We start from the raw sequence: 19,321 nt of genomic DNA, 5'->3' as shown, positions 1-19,321 counted from the left end.
GGTGCTTGCTCTCACCACTCCCACCGCTGATCCAGTGAGGTGAAAAGGTTTGAAAGGATTAACAGGCCACTTCCCTTCCAGATCAGTTTTCTTTCCAGGTTCCCAACGGCCATTTGCTTCCTTAACAGAAGGTGAGGAGCGTGTGGCTGTGGGTGGGTGAACTTGAAGGCGTCTGACAAACGCTGAGGAGACATTTCCAGGCTCCAGACAGACTCTCAGCTTTACAATCCCACAGTCCCTGAGCAGCATCCACCAACCACAAAGAGAGCCAGCGCCTACGTTCACAGGTTAACAGGGAAGGCACACAGAAATTGGGCCACCGTTCCCGAGGGAATGGCGTTTAAAAGATGGGAGGTTTTTCTAAATCTATTCCAAGGCTGTAGTCATACTACAGCTGGAACAGATCTGGGGGCCCATTATCTGAGGAAAGGTAGACTGGGAACAGAGACAAGCCAGAGAAGTTTCACTCAGTTGATCCTGGGTATAGAGGAACTGTCTTATGGAAGAGATGTTGAGTAGGTTGGGCCTGTATTTGTTGGAATTTGGAAGAATGAGAGATGATCTGATTAAAACTGACAAGATGCACTTATCTCTCCACCCTTCAGGCTCTCTGCCTGTACTCCTGATGAAGGGCTTTTGGCCGAAACGTCGATTTTCCTGCTCTTCGGAAGCTGCCTGAACGGCTGTGCTCTTCTGGCACCACGCTAATCCAGAACCTGGTTTCCAGCATCTGCAGTCATTGCTTTTACCAAGATGCAAAGGGAAACTGATCAAGGAGATGTGGAGAGACCGTTTCCCCTGTGTCAGACGGTCTAGAACCAGACGGTAAATCTGTGGGAGTTGTCCACCACAGACAGGGCTCAGTCATTCCATACATTCAAGGCTGAGAGCGACAGATTTTTAATCCGGAAGGGAATCAGAGGTTACGGGGACAGTAGAGACGAGGATGTTCAGATCAGCCATGATCTCATTGAGGGGAGGCGCAGACTCAATGCGACTCTGATGTTTCTTTCAAATAGTTCTTAATGATAAAGTGTCAGACCCCGATTGTGGAGATGGGTAATTGTTCCAGCTGCCATGGTGTGATCCAAAACCTGACCCTAGGTCATCAGTTGTAACTGTGATGATCAAAAATGCATGTGTCCCTCCTCAGTGTCTCTCCCAAGATGTTGGAGAGTTGGAGAGAAATGCGAGGTGCTGCATTTTGGGAAAGCAAATCTTAACAGGACTTAGACACTTAATGGGAAGGTCCTGGGGAGTGTTGCTGAACAAAGAGACCTTGGAGTGCAGGTTCATAGCTCCTTGAAAGTGGAGACGCAGGTCGATAGGATAGTGAAGGCAGCGTTTGGTATGCTTTCCTTTATTGGTCAGAGTATTGAGTACAGGAGCTGGGAGGTCATGTTGCGGCTGTACGGGACATTGGTTAGGGGCCACTGTTGGAATATTGTGTGCAATTCTGGTCTCCTTCCTATCGGAAAGATGTTGGGAAACTTAAAAGGGTTCAGAAAAGATTTACAAGGAGGTTGCCAGGGTTGGAGGGTCTGAGATACAGGGAGAGGCTGAACAGGCTGGGTCTGTTTTCCCTGGAGCGTCGGAGGCTGAGGGGTGACCTTATAGAGGTTTATAACATCATGAGGGGCATGGATAGGGTAAATAGACAAAGTCTTTTCCCTGGGATGGGGGAGTCCAGAACTAGAGGGGCAGAAGTTTAGGGTGAGAGGGGAAAGATATAAAAGAGACCTAAGGGGCAACTTTTTCACACAGAGGCTGGTACGTGTATGGAATGAGCTGCCAGAGGATGTGGTGGAGGCTGGGACAATGACAACATTTAAGAGGCATTTGGATGGGTATATGAATAGGAAGGATTTGGAGGGATATGGGCCGGGTGCTGGCAGGTGGGACTAGATTGGGTTGGGATATCTGGGTCAGCACAGACGGGTTGGGCCGAAGGGTCCATTTCCATGCTGTCCATCTTGATGACTCTATTAATCACATTGCGAACACCAAGATACTCTCTCCAGATGTCTGTCTTTACTCTGGCTTTCTGGTCTGTCGAGTAATGCTGTCACATCAGCAAGAGGTGGTCAGAAGATTAAACTTTTTGAAACTGCGATTGAATTCTCATTCAGGAATGCAACGACAAAGGGTGGATGGGAAAATCGAATGAAGTTCTGAAAGGATTCGAGTACAGGCCTGGAATACACACCATAACTAAAGGTGTTTTCATCTGGAGTGAACCGTTCCTGATAGACGCAGAGCGTGGTAAGGTAGGTGAGAGCATATTGTCACACTGTGTTAACAGCAAGTGGATGGAAGTGGGTAACATCTACCAAACAGAGGAAACTCAGGCATTACAATGTGCTCAAATGTTCACTGTAGTTCAAGGGTCAGTGCTGAGGGAGCTCCTTACAGTCAGAGGGTCAGTGCTGAGGGGGTTTTACACAGTCAGAGGGTCAGTGCTGAGGGAGCTCCTCACAGTCAGAGTGTCAGTGCTGAAGGAGTTTTACCCAGTCAGAGGGTCAGTGCTGAGGGAGATTTACACAGTCAGAGGGTCAGTGCTGAAGGAGTTTTACACAGTCAGAGGGTCAGTGCTGAGGGAGCTCCTTACAGTCAGAGGGTCAGTGCTGAGGGAGTTTTACACAGTCAGAGGGTCAGTGCTGAGGGAGTTTTGCACAGTCAGAGGGTCAGTGCCGAGGGGGTTTTACACAGTCAGAGGGTCAGTGCTGAGGGAGTTTTACACAGTCAGAGGGTCAGTGCCGAGGAAGCTCCTTACAGTCAGAGGGTCAGTGCCGAGGGAGTTTTACACAGTCAGAGGGTCAGTGCTGAGGGAGTTTTACCCAGTCACAGGGTCAGTGCTGAGGGAGTTTTACACAGTCAGAGGGTCAGTGCTGAGGGAGTTTTACACAGTCAGAGGGTCAGTGCTGAGGGAGTTTTACACAGTCAGAGGGTCAGTGCTGAGGGAGTTTTACACAGTCAGAGGGTCAGTGCTGAGGGAGTTTTACACAGTCAGAGGGTCAGTGCTGAGGGAGCTCCTCACAGTCAGAGTGTCAGTGCTGAAGGAGTTTTACACATTCAGAGGGTCAGTGCTGAGGGAGTTTTACACAGTCAGAGGGTCAGTGCCGAGGGAGTTTTACACATTCAGAGGGTCAGTGCTGAGGGAGATTTACACAGTCAGAGGGTCAGTGCTGAGGGAGCTCCTTACAGTCAGAGGGTCAGTGCTGAGGGAGTTTTACACAGTCAGAGGGTCAGTGCTGAGGGAGTTTTACACAGTCAGAGGGTCAGTGCTGAGGGAGTTTTACACATTCAGAGGGTCAGTGCTGAGGGAGTTTTACACAGTCAGAGGGTCAGTGCTGAGGGAGTTTTACACAGTCAGAGGGTCAGTGCTGAGGGAGCTCCTTACAGTCAGAAGGTCAGTGCTGAGGGAGTTTTACACATTCAGAGGGTCAGTGCTGAGGGAGTTTTACACAGTCAGAGGGTCAGTGCCGAGGGAGTTTTACACATTCAGAGGGTCAGTGCTGAGGGAGATTTACACAGTCAGAGGGTCAGTGCTGAGGGAGTTTTACACAGTCAGAGGGTCAGTGCTGAGGGAGCTCCTTACAGTCAGAGGGTCAGTGCTGAGGGAGTTTTACACAGTCAGAGGGTCAGCGCCGAGGGAGTTTTACACAGTCAGAGGGTCAGCGCCGAGGGAGTTTTACACAGTCAGAGGGTCAGTGCCGAGGGAGTTTTACACAGTCAGAGGGTCAGTGCTGAGGGAGATTTACACAGTCAGAGGGTCAGTGCTGAGGGAGTTTTACACAGTCAGAGGGTCAGTGCTGAGGGAGTTTTGCACAGTCAGAGGGTCAGTGCCGAGGGGGTTTTACACAGTCAGAGGGTCAGTGCTGAGGGAGTTTTACACAGTCAGAGGGTCAGTGCCGAGGAAGCTCCTTACAGTCAGAGGGTCAGTGCCGAGGCAGTTTTACACAGTCAGAGGGTCAGTGCTGAGGGAGTTTTACCCAGTCACAGGGTCAGTGCTGAGGGAGTTTTACACAGTCAGAGGGTCAGTGCTGAGGGAGCTCCTTACAGTCAGAGGGTCAGTGCTGAGGGAGTTTTACACAGTCAGAGGGTCAGTGCTGAGGGAGTTTTACACAGTCAGAGGGTCAGCGCCGAGGGAGTTTTACACAGTCAGAGGGTCAGTGCCGAGGGAGTTTTACACATTCAGAGGGTCAGTGCTGAGGGAGATTTACACAGTCAGAGGGTCAGTGCTGAGGGAGCTCCTTACAGTCAGAGGGTCAGTGCTGAGGGAGTTTTACACAGTCAGAGAGTCAGTGCTGAGGGAGTTTTACACAGTCAGAGGGTCAGTGCCGAGGGAGTTTTACACAGTCAGAGGGTCAGTGCTGAGGGAGATTTACCCAGTCAGAGGGTCAGTGCTGAGGGAGTTTTACACAGTCAGAGGGTCAGTGCTGAGGGAGTTTTACACAGTCAGAGGGTCAGTGCTAAGGCAGTTTTACACAGTCAGAGGGTCAGTGCTGAGGGAGCTCCTTACAGTCAGAGGGTCAGTGCCGAGGCAGTTTTACACAGTCAGAGGGTCAGTGCTGAGGGAGTTTTACACAGTCAGAGGGTCAGTGCTGAGGGAGTTTTACACAGTCAGAGGGTCAGTGCTGAGGGAGTTTTACACAGTCAGAGGGTTAGCGCCGAGGGAGTTTTACACAGTCAGAGGGTCAGTGCCGAGGGAGTTTTACACAGTCAGAGGGTCAGTGCTGAGGGAGTTCATTACAGTCAGAGGGTCAGGGCTGAGGGAGTTTTACACAGTCAGAGGATCAGAGCTGAGAGAGTTTTACACAGTCAGAGGGTCAGTGCTGAGGGAGTTTTACACATTCAGAGGGTTAGCGCCGAGGGAGTTTTACACAGTCAGAGGGTCAGTGCCTAGGGAGTTTTACACAGTCAGAGGGTCAGTGCTGAGGGAGTTCGTTACAGTCAGAGGGTCAGGGCTGAGGGAGTTTTACACAGTCAGAGGGTCAGAGCCGAGAGAGTTTTACACAGTCAGAGGGTCAGTGCTGAGGGAGTTTTACACAGTCAGAGGGTCAGTGGTGAGGGAGCTCCTTACAGTCAGAGGGTCAGTGCCGAGGCAGGTTTACACAGTCAGAGGGTCAGTGCTGAGGGAGTTTTACACAGTCAGAGGGTCAGTGCTGAGGGAGCTCCTTACAGTCAGAGGATCAGTGCCGAGGCAGTTTTACACAGTCAGAGGGTCAGTGCTGAGGGAGTTTTACACAGTCAGAGGGTCAGTGCTGAGGGAGATTTGCACAGTCAGAGGGTCAGTGCCGAGGGGGTTTTACACAGCCAGAGGGTCAGTGCTGAGGGAGTTTTACACAGTCAGAGGGTCAGTGCCGAGGAAGCTCCTTACAATCAGAGGGTCAGTGCTGAGGGAGTTTTACCCAGTCAGAGGGTCAGTGCCGAGGGGGTTTTACACAGTCAGAGGGTCAGTGCTGAGGGAGTTTTACACAGTCAGAGGGTCAGTGCCGAGGGAGTTTTACAGAGTCAGAGGGTCAGTGCCGAGGGAGTTTTACACAGTCAGAGGGTCGGTGCTGAGGGAGCTCCTTACAGTCAGAGAGTCAGTGCTGAGGGAGTTTTACACAGTCAGAGGGTCAGTGCTGTGGGAGTTTTACCCAGTCACAGGGTCAGTGCTGAGGGAGTTTTACACAGTCAGAGGGTCAGTGCTGAGGGAGTTTTACACAGTCAGAGGGTCAGTGCTGAGGGAGTTTTACACAGTCAGAGGGTCAGTGCTGAGGCAGTTTTACACAGTCAGAGGGTCAGTGCTGAGGGAGTTTTACACAGTCAGAGGGTCAGTGCTGAGGGAGCTCCTTACAGTCAGAGGGTCAGTGCCTAGGGAGTTTTACACAGTCAGAGGGTCAGTGCTGAGGGAGTTCGTTACAGTCAGAGGGTCAGTGCTGAGGGAGTTTTGCACAGTCAGAGGGTCAGTGCTGAGGGAGTTTTGCACAGTCAGAGGGTCAGTGCTGAGGGAGTTTTACACAGTCAGCGGGTCAGTGCCAAGGGAGTATTACACAGTCAGAGGGTCAGTGCTGAGGGAGCTCCTTACAGTCAGAGGGTCAGTGCCGAGGGAGTTTTACACAGTCAGAGGGTCAGTGCTGAGGGAGTTTTACCCAGTCAGAGGGTCAGTGCCGAGGGAGTTTTACCCAGTCAGAGGGTCAGTGCTGAGGGAGTTTTACACAGTCAGAGGGTCAGTGCTGAGGGAGCTCCTTACAGTCAGAGGGTCAGTGCTGAGGGAGTTTTACACAGTCAGAGGGTCAGCGCCGAGGGAGCCCGCACTGTTGGAGGGTCAGCACAGAGGGTGTCCCATAGTGTGGGAGGGTCAGTGCTGAGGGAGCCCCGTAGTGTGGGAGGGTCAGTGCTGAGGGAGCCCCGCACTGTGTAAGGGTCAGCACCGAGGGAGCCCCGTAGTGTGGGAGGGTCAGCGCTGAGGGAGCCCCGTAGTGTGGGAGGGTCAGTGCTGAGGGAGCCCCACACTGTGGGAGGGTCATTGCTGAGGGAGTCCCGCACTGTGGGAGGGTCAGCGCTGAGGGAGCCCCACACTGTGGGAGGGTCAGTGCTGAGGGAGCCCCGCACTGTGGGAGGGTCAGGGCAGAGGGAGCCCCACACTGTGGGAGGGTCAGTGCTGAGGGAACCCCGCCCTGTTGGAGAGTCAGTGCTGAGGGAGCCCCACACTGTGGGAGGGTCAGTGCTGAGGGAGCCCCACACTGTGGGAGGGTCAGCGCTGAGGGAGCCCCGCACTGAGGGAGGGTCAGTGCTGAGGGAGCCCCGCACTGAGGGAGGGTCAGCACTGAGGGAGCCCCGCACTGAGGGAGGGTCAGCGCTGAGGGAGCCCCGCACTGTGGGAGGGTCAGCACTGAGGGAGCCCCGCACTGTGGGAGGGTCAGTGCTGAGGAAGCCCCGCACTGTGGGAGGGTCAGCGCTGAGGGAGCCCCGCACTGTGGGCGGGTCAGTGCTGAGGGAGCTCCGCACTGTGGGAGGGTCAGTGCTGAGGGAGCCCCACACTGTGGGAGGGTCAGCACTTAGGGAGCCGCACTGTCGGAGGGTCAGTGCTGAGGGAGCCCCACACTGTGGGAGGGTCAGCGCAGAGGGAGCCCCGCACTGTGGGAGGGTCAGTGCTGAGGGAGCCCCACACTGTGGGAGGGTCAGTGTTGAGGGAGCCCCAAACTGTGGGAGGGTCAGTGCTGAGGGAGCCCCACACTGTGGGAGGGTCAGTGCTGACGGAGCCCCACACTGTGGGAGGGTCAGTGCTGAGGGAGCCCCAAACTGTGGGAGGGTCAGTGCTGAGGGAGCCCCACACTGTGGGAGGGTCAGTGCTGAGGGAGCCCCACACTGTGGGAGGGTCAGTGCTGAGGGAGCCCCGCACTGTGGTGGGGTCAGCGCTGAGGGAGCCCCACACTGTGGGAGGGTCAGTGCTGAGGGAGCCCCGCACTGTGGGAGGGTCAGTGCTGAGGGAGCCCCGCACTGTGGTGGGGTCAGTGCTGAGGGAGCCCCACACTGTGGTGGGGTCAGCGCTGAGGGAGCCCCGCACTGTGGGAGGGTCAGTGCTGAGGGAGCCCCACACTGTGGGAGGGTCAGTGCTGAGGGAGCCCCACACTGTGGTTGGGTCAGGTCTGAGGGAGCCGCACTGTGGGAGGGTCAGTGCTGAGGGAGCCCCACACTGTGGTGGGGTCAGGTCTGAGGGAGCCCCGCACTGTGGGAGGGTCAGTGCTGAGGGAGCCCCGCACTGTGGGAGGGTCAGGTCTGAGGGAGTCCCGCAGTGTGGGAGGGTCAGTGCTGAGGGAGCTGCATGATCTCAGAGGAGCCTTGACAAAATTCTGACATTCTGCCCTGAGCAGGTCTTCCCTCCCTCACACATGCTCACTCTGAAATCCACTTATAGAAATAACCTGTGAATTTCCGTCAATGTATAAAAACCTGTCTGTGTCGTTGATTTGCAGAACTCTCTCTAAAAATATAAAGCAGTGGTTTTCTGAAGAAAGTTTCAGAGGAGTTTCCCCTTTTCTATCGTGTATATGTAAGGATGGGTGAAAGGGAGACTCTTTTCCCTGACTGAGACAGAAAGGTGACGATGTGGAATCAGCCATACAATGCTGCGAACCAGTATCAAGCCGGGCTGCACTTGTTTTCCAGATGGCTGTATTTCTGGTGGACACAGAAGGTTGTGATGGTCATGAACGAAGTAAAGGCCTAAGTGTTCAACTGTCAGCACTCAGTATGTTGCTGAGTTCATACATGGTAAGTCAACTGTGGTACATCCAAAACCAACAGATAGAGGTAGGCACAGAGAGGGGCAGCCGACCATGATCCACTCATGTATAACAGCAGACAGTGTGGCACCCGGGGTGTGTTATAACAGACAGTGTGGCACTCGGGGTGTGTTATAACAGACAGTGTGACACTCGGGGTGTGTTATAACAGACAGTGTGACACTCGGGGTGTGTTATAACAGTCAGTGTGACACTCGGGGTGTGTTATAACAGACAGTGTGGCACTCGGAGTGTGTTATAACAGACAGTGTGACACACTGGGTGTGTTATAACAGTCAGTGTGACACCCGGGGTGTGTTATAACAGACAGTGTGACACCCGGGGTGTGTTATAACAGACAGTGTGACACTGGGGCTGTGTTATAACAGACAGTGTGACACCCGGGGTGTGTTATAACAGACAGTGTGACACTCGGGGTGTGTTATAACAGACAGTGTGGCACCCGGGGTGTGTTATAACAGACAGTGTGGCACCCGGGGTGTGTTATAACAGGCAATGTGGCACTCGGGGTGTGTTATAACAGACAGTGTGACACTCGGGGTGTGTTATAACAGACAATGTGGCACTCGGGGTGTGTTATAACAGACAGTGTGACACTCGGGGTGTGTTATAACAGACAGTGTGACACTCGGGGTGTGTTATAACAGACAGTGTGACACTCGGGTGTGTTAGAACAGACAGTGTAACACCCGGGGTGTGTTATTACAGACAGTGTGGCACTCGGGGTGTGTTATAACAGACAGTGTGGCACCCGGGGTGTGTTATAACAGACAGTGTGACACTCGGGGTGTGTTATAACAGACAGTGTGACACTGGGGCTGTGTTATAACAGACAGTGTGACACTCGGGGTGTGTTATAACAGACAGTGTGACACTCGGGGTGTGTTATAATAGACAGTGTGGCACTCGGAGTGTGTTATAACAGACAGTGTGACACTCGGGGTGTGTTATAACAGACAGTGTGACACTCGTGGTGTGTAATAACAGTCAGTGTGACACTCGGGGTGTGTTGTAACACTCAGTGTGACACTCGGAGTGTGTTATAACAGACAGTGTGACACTCGGGGTGTGTTATAACAGACAGTGTGGCACTCGGAGTGTGTTATAACAGACAGTGTGACACTCGGGGTGTGTTATAACAGACAGTGTGGCACTCGGAGTGTGTTATAACAGTCAGTGTGACACTCGGGGTGTGTTGTAACAGACAGTGTTACAATCGGGGTGTGTTTTAACAGACAGTGTGACACGCGGGGTGTTTTATAACAGTCAGTGTGACACTCGGGGTGTGTTATAACAGACAGTGTGACACTCGGGGTGTGTTATAACAGTCAGTGTTACAATCGGGGTGTGTTTTAACAGACAGTGTGACACGCGGGGTGTATTATAACAGACAGTGTGACACTCGGGGTGTGTTATAACAGACAGTGTGACACTCGGGGTGTGTTATAACAGACAGTGTGACACTCGGGGTGTGTTATAACAGTCAGTGTTACAATCGGGGTGTGTTTTAACAGACAGTGTGACACGCGGGGTGTATTATAACAGACAGTGTGACACTCAGGGTGTGTAATAACAGTCAGTGTTACAATCGGGGTGTGTTTTAACAGACAGTGTGACACTCGGGGTGTGTTATAACAGTCAGTGTTACAATCGGGGTGTGTTTTAACAGACAGTGTGACACTTGGGGTGTGTTATAACAGTCAGTGTGACACTCGGGGTGTGTTATAACAGACAGTATGACACTCGTGGTGTGTAATAACAGACAGTGAGACACTCGGGGTGTATTGTAACAGACAGTGTGACACTCGGGGTGTGTTATAACAGTCAGTGTGACACTCGGGGTGTGTTGTAACAGTCAGTGTGACACTCGGGGTGTGTTATAACAGACAGTGTGACACTCGGGGTGTGTTATAACAGACAGTGTGACACTCGGGGTGTGTTATAACACACAGTGTGACACTCGAGGTGTGTTATAACAGTCAGTGTGACACTCGGGGTGTGTTATAACAGTCAGTGTGACACTCGGGGTGTGTTATAACAGACAGTGTGACACTCGGGGTGTGTTATAACAGTCAGTGTGACACTCGGGGTGTGTTGTAACAGACAGTGTGACACTCGGGGTGTGTTATAACAGTCAGTGTGACACTCGGGGTGTGTTGTAACAGACAGTGTGACACTCTGGGTGTGTTATAACAGACAGTGTGACACTCGAGGTGTGTTATAACAGACAGTGTGACACTCGGGGTGTGTTATAACAGACAGTGTGACACTCGAGGTGTGTTATAACAGTCAGTGTGACACTCGGGGTGTGTTGTAACAGACAGTGTGACACTCTGGTGCCTTATAATAGGACTGAGGGCAGCTAAGGCGGCATATTTTGATAGGCCGCTGGTGGTTAAGTTGTAGCGGGTCTCAGCTCTTCAGTCTGCCTTAAATTCCACAGACAGCGAGGAAGGAAGCTGCCTTTGTGAAACAAAGGCTGTTTGAGCATGGCGATAGAGCGGGCAAATATCTGGCATCTCGACGGAACTCTGCAAAGAATTTATAAATATATTGTCAGGGCTGATGCGGGACATATACAATTACTCGTACAGTCATGATTGCTTCCTGCCATTCATGAGAGTGGCTAATATTTATGGGTGGCACGGTGGCTCAGTGGTTAGCACCACTGCCTCACAGCACCAGGGACTCAGGTTCGATTCCTACCTTGGGCGACCGTCTGTGTGGAGTTTGCACATTCTCCCTGTGTCTGCGTGCGTTTCCTCCGGGTGCTCCGGTTTCCTTCCACAGTCCAAAGATGTGCAGGTTAGGGTGGATTGGCCGTGGGGAAATTGTCCCGTAGTGCCCAGGGATGTACAGGTTAGGGTGGATTGGCCGTGGGGAAATTGTCCCGTAGTGCCCAGGAATGTACAGGTTAGGGTGGATTGGCCGTGGGGAAATTGTCCCGTAGTGCCCAGGGACGTGCAGGTTAGGGTGGATTGGCCGTGGGGAAATTGTCCCGTAGTGCCCAGGAATGTACAGGTTAGGGTGGATTGGCCGTGGGGAAATTGTCCCGTAGTGTCCAGGGATGTGTAGGTTAGGGTGGATTGGCTGTGGGGAAATTGTCCCGTAGTGCCCAGGGATGTACAGGTTAGGGTGGGTTGGCGGTGGGGAAATTGTCCCGTACTGCCCAGGGATGTGTAGGTTAGGGTGGATTGGCCGTGAGGAAATTGTCCCGTAGTGCCCGGGGATGTACAGGTTAGGGTGGGTTGGCGGTGGGGAAATTGTCCCGTACTGCCCAGGGATGTGTAGGTTAGGGTGGATTGGCCGTGGGGAAATTGTCCCATAGTGCCCAGGGATGTGTAGGTTAGGGTGGATTGGCCGTGGGGAAATTGTCCCGTAGTGCCCAGGGACGTGCAGGTTAGGGTGGATTGGCCGTGGGGAAATTGTCCCGTAGTGCCCAGGGATGTGTAGGTTAGGGTGGATTGGCCATGGGAAATTGTCCCGTAGTGCCCAGGGATGTGCAGGTTATTGGCCGTGGGGAAATTGTCCTGTAGTGCCCTGGGATGTGCAGGTTAGGGTGGATTGGCCGTGGGGAAATTGTCCCGTAGTGTCCAGGGATGTGCAGGTTAGGGTGGGTTGGCCGTGGGGAAATTGTCCCGTAGTGCCCAGGGATGTACAGGTTAGGGTGGGTTGGCCGTCGGGAAATTGTCTATAGTGTTAGGTGCATGAGTCAGGAGTAAATAAAGGGTAAGGGAACGGGTCTGGGTGGGTTACTCTTCGGAGGTTCAATGGGGACTTACTGGGCCGAAGGGCCTGTTTCCACACTGTAGGGAATCTAAGGGACGACCCAGGGGAACATGCTCCTTATAGGCCCATCTCTGTCCAAGACTTCCGCACTAAGTCTGGAAATGGTGTTACCTTCCATTAAAGAAGAGGATCAGACTGGTTCAAGGGCCGTGGGCTCTCCAACAATGTTAGGAGATTACTTAATATGGTCCAAGTGTGTCAGCAGCGATCGGTACAGGGATCAGTGATCTCTTTCAATGCAGCGAAGACATTTGCCTGGGTGGATTTGCCATGCGTTTTTTTTTAATAGCCTGGAGCAGTTTGGTCTCGGTGAAGCCTTTACTAGGTGACGAAGGGTCCTTGACAGTGATCCTCTTGTGGCGGTTCTTTCCAATGCTTCTTGATGTTCTTCCAGTTCGGCAAGTAAACTTCCAAAAGTGGGAGGCCCTTCCGCCATCTTGGTTAGACCGAGCAGCTCTGTTAAGATGAATGTGCTTCCTCATTTGCTCTAACCTTTGTGGATGCTCCCTTTGACCTTTCCCAGGCGAACGTTTTGGAGACTTAATGGTTGGTTTAGCTCTTTTATTTGGCACCATTGCAGACCCTTTACTAAACTGGTGAAATTGCAGCTGCCCCAGGGCTGGGGGCAGTCGGCCTCCTGGCTATTGGAAGATGTCAATTAGGCTCCATTTTACCTTGACTTGGTGTCAATATGGCTGAATATTGAGGACTCCCAGGCAAAGTGTCCCCCTTTGTTGTTCTGAGGTAAAATGAGGACAGTTGCTGTCATAATCCAATAATTATTAATACTGTCAAAGTATGGAGGGCACTGTGGCAGAGTGAGGGCAATATGTCTAAAACTAATTTTCTTCCTCCTACAGTTGGTATGCCAGGATTCCAGCCAGGAATAAATGACCCAGGGCTTAAACTCTGGGCAGCTCGGGGAGTTTCCTGCTTGGGTGATTTGTTTGAGCGTGAAACAATGATGCCCTTTGACCATATAATTTATAAATATGGATTATCTAGCAGACACCTTTTCTCTTCCTTCCAGATTAGAGATGTTATCCAAAAGGAAACTACACTTTTGACTGACTTTTATAACTCTTTATCATCTGTTGAGGGGTGGATACTGAGCGACTAAGTGAGGTTTGGGAGAGAGAGTTAGGAACTGAGATCTCTTCTGAGGAATGGAAGGATATCTGTGAGAATGTGAGAAAGATTTCGGTCTGTACTAGGACCCATGCCATGCAGTTAAAGATTGTTCATCTGGCCCCAGCTCGTCTGGAGTGTACTGGAGTGCTATGGCAGGAGTAATAAGGAGAGTATCGAGGGCCAAAGTCAAGATGGACCCGATCTCTCTTCTCCTGGCCCTGCCCAATGTATCTTCCTCGGATACACATGGGACAAAATGTCTTAATATCCTCACTTTTTGTGCGAGGAAAAACATTTTGATGTGCTCAGTGTCTGAGCTAATCATGGAACATGTCCCCCTGGACTTTCTCACAAGTATGGTGCACCAAAAAACTGAAACTTTTTATGAGACATGGCAGCCTTATTTGAATTACCTAGGCGCAGATTTGTCGGTCATTTTAATTATGGCTTTTGTGTCGCCATGATGGTTTGGTTTAGTGAACTTTGATGCCCTGAGAGGAAGGATTTTGAACAAATGCAGGTGTAATATTTAATGTTATCGAAGGTCAGGAGCTTATGTTTCTTTGCACCGAGTAGTATTACTTATTGACTTATTTAGTTGTTACTCTTACTTTGTTTTATTTTATATATGAGCATAGTTTTGCTTTGTGTTTTTTAGAGTAGTGTTGTTGTTAGTTTATTGTTGTTATAATTTTGTATTTTTGTAATTTTATATTTTATAAAAAGCACACAATCTATAGGCAGTCAGTCCATATGGCATTTTATAAGAAACAGAACCAGTCTGACTCAAGGCTGGGATACAGACAGACTCTAACCTCACACCTTTAATGTATTGTCTGAGCTGAGATGTCACCAATTTTTTATGAAGCCTTAAGTTATCTTGGGAATGTGATTTGACAGAAGTTCTGTGAATTATTACATATTAATGAATCGAAACCTGCATCTCCATTCTAAGTAATTAAAGACTTACCAGCAATCTAGGTTTGTTCAGTATACCGGAGCAGTTGTACGACACTATGAAATGTGGAAGGAACATCTACTGTATGTTCTTGAAAAATATGTACCTGTCAGCCAGGGAGGAAGGGAGCTGTGGTTTACTAAAGACGTTGAATCTCTTGTCAAGATGAAGAAGAAGGCTGATGTAAAGATGAGCTCAAAAACTGCATGAATTTATGTAAAACTCTTGTTATCTCACTTTTTAGATTAGAATCAATCTAAACACCATGGCAGAGACAGGGAACACAGGGGGCTAACACCTTCAACATATTGTCTACCTATCCCCATTGTTAACAGCTAACCCGAGAATGCAACTTTTAAAAAAAGGGTTTTGTGATTTACACGTGAAAGAAGTGAAACGATCACTGTATTCTAACAGATGAAAGGCTTAACAGACAATCAATTTTTCAATGTAAAATGTCAGTTACATCACACTGTAAATTTTTGCGATAAATTCCATGTTACGATCGAGCCCTCCACTACCACCTGATGAAGGAGCGTCGCTCCGAAAGCTAGTGCGCTTCCAAATAAACCTGTCGGACTGGTGTTGGTGTGGTTTTTAACGATGTAAAGATGAGATGTGAAGGTTCAGTTAGGGCACTCGAGAGTTACAAGTTAGCCAGGAAAGACCTAAAGAGAGAACTAAGAAGAGCCAGGAGGGAACATGAGAAGTCATCGGCAGGTAGGATCAAGGAAAACCCTAAAGCTTTCTGTGGGTATAGCAGGAATAAAAGAATGACCAGAGAAGGGCAGTAGTGGGAGGTGATGAGGAGCCTGAGGAGATACGAGAGGTGCTAAATAAATATTTTTCATCAGTTTTCACCCTGAAAAAAGACAATGTTATTGAGGAGAATACAGAGATACAAACTATTAGATGAAATGGAATTCAGGTTCAAGAGGAGGAAGTGTTAGCAATTCTGGAAAGTGTGAAAATAGATAAGTCCCCTGGGCCAGATAGGATTTAGTCTTGGATTCTCTGGGAAGCCAAGGAGGAGATTGCAGAGCCTTTGACTTGGATCTTTAGGTCATCATTGTCCACAGTAAGAGTGCCAGTAGATTGGGGGATATCAAATGTTTTCCCCCTGTTCAAGAAGGGGAGCAGAAAAAACCCACTGGAAATTATCAACCTGTGAGTGTTACTTCGGTTGTAGGTAAAGTATTGGAAAGGATTATAAGACAGAGGATTTATAATCATCTAGAAAGGAAGAATTCAATTAGGGATAGTCAACATGGTTTTTTGGAGGGTAGGTCACGCCTCACAAATCTTATTGAGTTCTTTGAGAAGGTAAAGGGGTTAATGGGGTGTATATGGATTTCAGTAAAACGTTTGATAAGGTTCCTCACGATAGGCTATTACAGAAAATAAGAGGCATGGGATTGAGGGTGATTTAGCAGTTTGGATCAGAAATTGACTAGCTGAAAGAAGACAGAGGGTGGTGGTTAATGGGAAATGTTCATCCTGAAGTTTAGTTACTAGTGGTGTACCACAAGGATCTGTTTTGGGGCCGCTGCTGTCTGTCATTTTAATAAATGACCTGGGTGAGGGCGTAGAAGGATGGGTTAGTAAATTTGTAGTTGTGGATAGTGCGGAAGGATGTTGCAGGTTACAGAGGGACATAGATAAGCTGCAGAGCTGGGCTGAGAGGTGGCAAATGGAGTTTAATGCGGAAAAGTGTGAGGTGATTCACTTTGGAAGGAGTAACAGGAATACAGAGTACCGGGCTAATAGTGAGATTCTTGGTAGTGTAGATGAGCAGAGAGATCTCAGTGTCCATGTACACAGATCCCTGAAAGTTGCCACCCAGGTTGATAGGGGTGGTAAGAAGTGTAAGCTTTTATTACAAGAGGGATTGAGTTTCAGAGCCACGAGGTCATGCTGCAGCTGGACACAACTCTGGTGCGGCCACAGTTGGAGTATTGCGTACAGTTCTGGTCACCGCATTATAGGAAGGATGTGGAAGCTTTGGAAAGAGTGCAGAGGGGATTTACCAAGATGTTGCCTGGTGTGGAGGGAAGGTCTTACGGGGAAAGGCTGAGAGACCTGAGGCTGTTTTCGTCAGAGAGAAGAAGGTTGAGAGGTGACATATAAGATAATCAGAGGCTTCGATAGGGTGGACAGGGAGAGTCCTTTTCCCTCAGATGGTGATGGCTCGCACGAGGGGACACAGCTTTAAATTGAGGGGTGATAGATACAGGACAGGTGTCAGAGGGAGTTTCTTTACTCAGAGATTAGTAGGGACATGGAACACACTGCAATCCTGCTTCACTAGCAGCCTGAAGAAAAGCAGTGATCCAAAAGCTAGTGTGATTCCAATTGAACCTGTCAGACTATAACCTGGTGTTGTGTGATTTTAAACTTCAGTTCCCCAATGTCATATGTAGTAGTTCTTATAACACTGTGACAACATTCATTCCATATCTTCTGATCGCTTTCTCTCTTGAAATTTTCAGATTTTTAATGTTGCTTCGAAGATTAATCGGACAGACCTGGAATATTTAGAGGTGCTCTTTCCTCATTTGTATTTCACCAATTCCTGAGTTTCCGATACGTGTCCCTGTACACAACTTCATCAGTTGCCTCTTAGTCTTCACTGTCCACCTTATATGGACAGGTTGTTATTTACTCAGGTTGTCAGAAGCAGGGAAAGGCCCAGTCTTCATTCCCAGTCCCCACAGTGAGTTAGGTAATCTCTCCCCCCCCCCCCCGCCAGTGTGGGATTGATTATCACCCACACACTGAGACAGGGAAAGGCCCAGTCTTCATTCCCAGTCTCCTCAGTGAGTTAGGTAATCTCTCCCCCCCCTCCCCCCCAGTGTGGGATTGATTATCACCCACACACTGAGACAGTGAAAGGCCCAGTCTTCATTCCCAGTCCCCTCAGTGAGTTAGGTAATCTCTCCCTCCCCCCCCCCCCCCCAGTGTGGGATTGATTATCACCCACACACTGAGACAGTGAAAGGCCCAGTCTTCATTCCCAGTCCCCTCAGTGAGTTAGGTAATCTCTCCCCCCCCCCCCCCCAGTGTGGGATTGATTATCACCCACACACTGAGACAGGGAAAGGCCCAGTCTTCATTCCCAGTCTCTTCAGTGAGTTAGGTAATCTCTCCCCCCCGACAGTGTGGGATTGATTATCACCCACACACTGAGACAGGGAAAGGCCCAGTCTTCATTCCCAGTCCCCTCAGTGAGTTAGGTAATCTCTCCCCCCCCCCCCCCCCCCGCAGTGTGGGATTGATTATCACCCACACACTGAGACAGGGAAAGGCCCAGTCTTCATTCCCAGTCCCCTCAGTGAGTTAGGTAATCTCTCCCCCCCCCACCCCCCCCAGTGTGGGATTGATTATCACCCAGACACTGAGACAGTGAAAGGCCCAGTCTTCATTCCCAGTCCCCTCAGTGAGTTAGGTAATCTCTCCCCCCCACCCCCCCCCCCAGTGTGGGATTGATTATCACCCACACACTGAGACAGTGAAAGGCCCAGTCTTCATTCCCAGTCTCCTCAGTGAGTTAGGTAATCTCTCCCCCCCCCCCCCCCCACCCCCAGTGTGGGATTGATTATCACCCACACACTGAGACAGGGAAAGGCCCAGTCTTCATTCCCAGTCTCCTCAGTGAGTTAGGTAATCTCTCCCCCCCCCCCAGTGTGGGATTGATTATCACCCACACACTGAGACAGGGAAAGGCCCAGTCTTCATTCCCAGTCTCCTCAGTGAGTTAGGTAATCTCTCCCCCACCCCCCACCCCAGTGTGGGATTGATTATCACCCACACACTGAGACAGGGAAAGGCCCAGTCTTCATTCCCAGTCTCCTCAGTGAGTTAGGTAATCTCTCCCCCCCCCCCCCCCCCACCCAGTGTGGGATTGATTATCACCCACACACTGAGAGAGGGAAAGGCCCAGTCTTCATTCCCAGTCTCCTCAGTGAGTTAGGTAATCTCTCCCCCCGCCCCCCAGTGTGGGATTGATTATCACCCACACACTGAGAGAGGGAAAGGCCCAGTCTTCATTCCCAGTCTCCTCAGTGAGTTAGGTAATCTCTCCCCCCCCCCCCCCCCCCCCCAGTGTGGGATTGATTATCACCCACACACTGAGACAGGGAAAGGCCCAGTCTTCATTCCCAGTCCCCTCAGTGAGTTAGGTAATCTCTCCCCCCCTCCCCCCCCAGTGTGGGATTGATTATCACCCACACACTGAGACAGTGAAAGGTCCAGTCTTCATTCCCAGTCCCCTCAGTGAGTTAGGTAATCTCTCCCCCCTCCCCCCCCCCTCCCCAGTGTGGGATTGATTATCACCCAGACACTGAGACAGGGAAAGGCCCAGTCTTCATTCCCAGTCTCCTCAGTGAGTTAGGTAATCTCTCCCGCCTCCCCCCCCAGTGTGGGATTGATTATCACCCACACACTGAGACAGGGAAAGGCCCAGTCTTCATTCCCAGTCTCCTCAGTGAGTTAGGTAATCTCTCCCCCCACCCCAGTGTGGGATTGATTATCACCCACACACTGAGACAGGGAAAGGCCCAGTCTTCATTCCCAGTCCCCTCAGTGAGTTAGGTAATCTCTCCCGCCTCCCCCCCCAGTGTGGGATTGATTATCACCCACACACTGAGACAGTGAAAGGCCCAGTCTTCATTCCCAGTCCCCTCAGTGAGTTAGGTAATCTCTCCCGCCTCCCCCCCCAGTGTGGGATTGATTATCACCCACACACTGAGACAGGGAAAGGCCCAGTCTTCATTCCCAGCCTCCTCAGTGAGTTAGGTAATCTCTCCCCCCTCCCCCCCCAGTGTGGGATTGATTATCACCCACACACTGAGACAGGGAAAGGCCCAGTCTTCATTCCCAGCCTCCTCAGTGAGTTACGTAATCTCTCCCCCCCCCCCCAGTGTGGGATTGATTATCACCCACACACTGAGACAGGGAAAGGCCCAGTCTTCATTCCCAGTCCCCTCAGTGAGTTAGGTAATCTCTCCCCCCTCCCCCCCCCCAGTGTGGGATTGATTATCACCCACACACTGAGACAGGGAAAGGCCCAGTCTTCATTCCCAGTCTCCTCAGTGAGTTAGGTAATCTCTCCCCCCCTCCCCCAGTGTGGGATTGATTATCACCCACACAC

At 50.7% G+C, this 19,321-nt stretch overlaps 1 protein-coding gene across 2 annotated transcripts in view; it reads left to right on the top strand.

Moving 5' to 3' along the window:
• Positions 1 to 19,321, top strand: part of LOC140454001 (RING finger protein 112-like) — a 50,827-nt gene that overhangs the window by 10,720 nt on the left and 20,786 nt on the right. The window contains exons 1-4 of one of the 2 annotated variants that reach the window (XM_072548923.1): positions 41 to 131; positions 2,130 to 2,267; positions 8,158 to 8,262; positions 16,662 to 16,712. In XM_072548923.1, coding sequence (XP_072405024.1) covers positions 2,151 to 2,267; positions 8,158 to 8,262; positions 16,662 to 16,712 — 273 coding nt within the window. In that variant the 5' untranslated portion in view covers positions 41 to 131; positions 2,130 to 2,150. Of the gene's footprint in view, positions 1 to 40; positions 132 to 2,129; positions 2,268 to 8,157; positions 8,263 to 16,661; positions 16,713 to 19,321 lie in introns of those variants that run through there. The other variant, XM_072548922.1, reaches the window with a different exon arrangement.

The sequence above is a fragment of the Chiloscyllium punctatum genome, chromosome 28 (genome assembly GCF_047496795.1).
Source record: "Chiloscyllium punctatum isolate Juve2018m chromosome 28, sChiPun1.3, whole genome shotgun sequence".
NCBI classification, from domain to species: domain Eukaryota; kingdom Metazoa; phylum Chordata; class Chondrichthyes; order Orectolobiformes; family Hemiscylliidae; genus Chiloscyllium; species Chiloscyllium punctatum.
This window is presented reverse-complemented; position numbering and strand designations above follow the sequence as displayed.